At 65.8% G+C, this 4,424-nt stretch overlaps 1 protein-coding gene across 1 annotated transcript in view; it reads right to left on the reverse strand.

Moving 5' to 3' along the window:
* The window catches only part of MAPK12 (mitogen-activated protein kinase 12), an 8,579-nt gene that overhangs the window by 3,497 nt on the left and 658 nt on the right, over positions 1-4,424 (reverse strand). Inside the window, exons 2-6 of the mRNA XM_015568717.1 lie at positions 2,344-2,514; positions 2,047-2,291; positions 1,164-1,275; positions 1,034-1,063; positions 610-787 (exon numbers count right to left, since the gene is read on the reverse strand). Coding sequence (XP_015424203.1) covers positions 610-787; positions 1,034-1,063; positions 1,164-1,275; positions 2,047-2,291; positions 2,344-2,514 — 736 coding nt within the window. The remainder of the gene's footprint in view (positions 1-609; positions 788-1,033; positions 1,064-1,163; positions 1,276-2,046; positions 2,292-2,343; positions 2,515-4,424) is intronic.

The following is a 4,424-nucleotide window of genomic DNA, read 5'->3' on the forward strand; positions in this document are numbered from 1 at the left end:
AGGACCAGGCGCCCTGGCGCCTCCCTCCCTGCTCCTCACTCCCCGTCCCCTACATCAGTGATGGTGAACCTATGACACGCGAACTCATTTTTTTGGTTGATTTTTCTTTGTTAAATGGCATTTAAATAAATAAAATAAATATCAAAAATATAAGTCTTTGTTTTACTCTGGTTGCAAAGATCAAAAAATGTCTATATGTGACACGGCACCAGAGTTAACTTAGGGTTTTTCAAAATGCTGGCATGCCGAGCTCAAAAGGTTCACCATCACTGCCCTAGATCGTAGCCAGCACCTTTGGGAAGGTCTTTTTTTTTTTAATTTTTTAAAATTGATTTCAGAGAGAAGAAAGGAGAGGGATAGAGACATCAATGATGAGACAGAACCACACGCCCCCACACTGGGGATGGAGCCTGCAACCCAAGGATGTGCCCTGACCCAGAATCGAACCGCGACCTTCTAACCACTGAGCCACTCCAGCTGGGCTGGGAAGGTGTCTTAGGTCCTGCCCGAGCTCAGGAAGGAGGGACCACTACCTGCCCCCCACCCCAAGCAGGGTGTACACAATGCCACCCCCATCAGGTGCCTCCCCAGGCCCATCTGGCCATCAGCTGCTTGGCCACTGCCTCAGGGCTGAGCCCTCCGCCTGGGGGGGCCAGCCTTCCTCTGGTCTGGGGGCAGAGGGCGGCGTCGCAGGCAGATGGGCAGGTGGGAGGAGCCTGAGCCCCAACCCCACACACACCTTCAGCTCACAGTCCTCGTTCACTGCCAGGTTGCCGGGCTTCAGGTCCTGGGGGTGGATGAAAGGTGGCTGTGTCGCCCGCCAGCAGGGGTGCAAGGGCAGGAGCCGGGGCGGCGGCAGAGCCTGGGAGCAGACGCACTGGGGAGGGTGGAGGTGCCCAGGCCCCGGGCTGTGTGCAGGCGGTGTGACACCCTCTGGACCCCTTCGTGCCCCCACAGGTGGGAAACAGGCTCCTAGGGGTTGAGCCCCTCGAATGCCCAGAGCAGGGAAGCTCCCTCCACCCCCAGGACTCACCCTGTGAATGACGCCGGCCGCGTGAATATACTGTGGGGACAGAGAGGGTCAGGGTCAGCCGTGGGGGCTCACGGGCCCTCACAGCCTCGGGCCGGCCAGGGGACAGCCGCCTTCGCCCGCAGGCCCTCACCTTCAGCCCCTTCAGCATCTGGTAGACGAGGAACTGGATGCGGTCCTCGCTCAGTGTCTCGTGCTTCATGAGCTTGCCCAGGTCTGTGCCCATGAACGGCATGACCAGGTAACTGTGGGTTGGAGCAGGCTCAGACCCAGGAAGACCCCAGGCCCCGACCTCCAAGCACCTACCCCCGCCCCCACCCCAGAATGTCACAGGGGCAGGGACTGTGCCAGGCGAGGGGCTGGGGACCCAGTGCCCACAGGCAGGGGAGGGAGGGCCTGCGGGCGCAGCGGGAAAGCAGGACACGGAGGTCCGAGGGCTATCGCACAGGGGAGGTGGAGGGAGACGGAGCGAGAGGCATTGACTCCTGGCCAGTGCGGGTCCTTGACCTCCGCAAGGTCAGGCGGCAGGGAGCGGTCCTCCCAGCCCTTCCCGGGCCAGGCCCCTGGCTCCTGGCCGACAGCAGTGTGAGCCCAGGAGATGCTGCCCAGGCAGCCACAGGGCAGGCACCATGCCGCCCCGCCCCACCCCTCCCCTCCCCTCCCGAAAAGGTCAGCAGCTTCAGTCATGGCCACGCACTCAGTGCCAGGGCCCAGGGGCCAGGACCTGCCAGTTAACGAATGCTCGGGCCCAAGGCTCGCACCTCCGGCACTGGAGACAGCCTGGTGCCCATGGTGGAGGGGAGAGGAGGCCCAGGTCCCACCTGGCCATGCCCGGGTGTGGGTCCCAGGGAAGGGGACTGTGGTGTGAAGACAGGGTGGGCAGTGTGCACCCCAACCCCCTCCAGGCTATAGGGAGAGGCCTGCCTTCAGCAGGTCCCCACACCAACCCAGAATTGGCGCCCAGGAGTGACCCCACACCCCTCTACCCTGCCCGGCCGGCCCAGACCGGAACTCACAAGTCTGTGAAGTCATCCAGGGTCTCATCTGGAGTGAACACGTCCAGCAGCCCGATCACCTGGGGAGGCAGCAGAGCGCCAGGTGGGATGGGGCACCCGCCCCCCCCGTCCCCCCGAAGGCTGGCACCAGGCTCCGGGCAGGAAAGTCCCCTACAACTGTCCCCATCTCCCCCCACGGTCCACAGGGCCAGCTCTGCCCACTGGCAGCGCCACCCAGCCCTGGCACACCTGCCCACAGATGCAGGCTATTTTGGGACGGTGACAGCTGGGATCCTGTGGGGGAGGGGCAGCCCCAGCCTGGATCAGCGCCCGGCCATCCAAGGAGCTCCCGCGCCGGGGCCCTTCCTGCCAACTGAAAACCTGGGACGAGGGTGGGGACCGCCTCCGAGGGGAGAGCCGGCATCCGGCATCCAGCAGGTACTGCCCAGGGCTGGGCTCTGCTGGAGGTCCCAGCAGGCAGCGCCGGCCCTGCAGACCCGGCCGGGGTGATGGGAGCAGGAGGGACTGGGACAACTGGCCCCCGGACTCAGGGCGGCCTCCAGGGGCTCAGGGAAGCCTGCACCTCTGAGCAGGTGGACGGGCCTGGCAGAGGCCACGGGAATGGAGGCGGAGGAGGCGGAGGAGACAGAAGCCTTCGAGCCCGTGGGGAACACGGGGAGGGAGGCCAGGTGGCCGAGGCCCAGGCCGGGAGCAGCGGGCAGAGGCCGGAGGGAGCCTGGGCAGGCCCTCGCGTGCCGGGGGAAGCCTTGGCCTCGATCCCAGAGCCGACCAGGAAGGGTTCAGACGGCGTGACACGGACAGACCGGAGTGAGGCGAGGACACGAGGTGAAGGGACAGCTAGGCGACCACTGCGGCCTCCAGGACCAGAGTCATAGCAGGGGAGGGGGTGTCCAGAGAGAGGTCTGGAGGCAGGTGAGGCCCAGGGAGACCGGAGAGTGTTTGAGCAAGAAAAGGACAGAGTCCTGGAGGTCAGGGGCCGTCAAGCTGAAGGAAACGGAGACGTCTGTGCCTCTGAGGTGTGGATGGAGCCAGAGTGGGGGGTTGGATGGGGAGGAGACAGAAGTGGGGGCGGAGGGGCAGAGCAGGGTGGGCGTGGGTGGCAGCTCCTCCACCTGCCGCTTCACTCGGCCTCTGAGAACTAGCCCCCCACCCCCCAGGGAGGGTCCACCACAGGCCGAGCTCCTGGCTTGTGTGCTGTGTGCCCTGGAGGCTGCAGCGCCCACCTGCTGGTGGGGCCGAGTGAGGGGCATGGACCGCTGGCACTGGGGGAGGGGCAGCACAGGCCCAGGGGGAGCAGGCCTGAGGGGGGTCCTGCCAGGTAGGATGGGTGGGTGGGAGTGGGGGCGATGAGGGAGAAGTCGGATGAAGCCTTGGGTAGAAGTCTGCCCTTGTGGGGGGCGTCGGGGAGACAAGGCCCGGGTGTGCCCAGGTTTGACGGGGAGACAGTGAGGACCAGGCTGGGCTGACATCCACCCTGAACAGATTTCACCTGGGAAGGGGGGCCAGTTTCCTGGGGACCCCTTTCCTGAGGAGGGGCCAGACCAGGTGTCAGGAGCACGATGAGCCAGGGTCGGGGTGCCCAGCCCTCCAGGCCTCAAACTGGGCGCAGATGGGGGTGAGGCAGGGGTGCTGGGGGTGGGGCAGAGTTCTTGGCCGCAGGGGTCTGTGCGGAGACGGGGGTCTGTGGGAGCTCCCTGGCCTGGCAGCCGGCAATGGCCACCAGAGCCAGGCCGTGGCAGCCAAGGGTGGTGTCCTGTGGGCCTGTCCGGAAGCAAGGGAGGCCTCTCCCTGGTGGGGGCCGGATCCGCCTCTCCCCCACTGTCCATGATCCCCGGCCAGAGACGTGATGGGGCATCTGTGTGTTGGTCACTGTGCCCAGTGCCCTCTCCACACCAGCTCCCTAAACCCTTCCCTCACCAGAGACCCCAAGGCCCTGAGCTGACAGGGCCAATCATTACCCCATTCCATGCCCAGCTCTGCCTTCCCAGGGCCCCAGGGCCTCAGGCGGCTCAGCAGGTGGACTGGAGCAGAGTGGGCTCAAGACGGGCAGGGAGGGCTGGAGAAGGCCCTGGGCGGGGCGGCGGGAGGCTAGGTGCCCCTCCCAGTTAGAGAGCTGCACAGGATTTGGGGTGACACCCGGGCCAGCCTACTTCGAGGGGCCTGAGCTGCAGAGCCAGGTGGGCCCAGAAAGAAGCCGGGTGGGTCCCCAGTCCTTTCCAGGGCCGGCCGGGGAGGAGAGGGCTGGGGCGGGGGGAGCAGTCTGTCCGTCTGTCTGTCTGTCTGACCATCAGCTCCGCCCCCACAGGGGGGACGCCTCAGTGGCGGGAGGGAGGGGCGGGCCTGGGCAGGAGGCGCGGAGGCGGCGGCGGCACTCACGT

The sequence above is a fragment of the Myotis davidii genome, unplaced genomic scaffold (genome assembly GCF_000327345.1).
Source record: "Myotis davidii unplaced genomic scaffold, ASM32734v1 scaffold845, whole genome shotgun sequence".
Classification (NCBI taxonomy): domain Eukaryota; kingdom Metazoa; phylum Chordata; class Mammalia; order Chiroptera; family Vespertilionidae; genus Myotis; species Myotis davidii.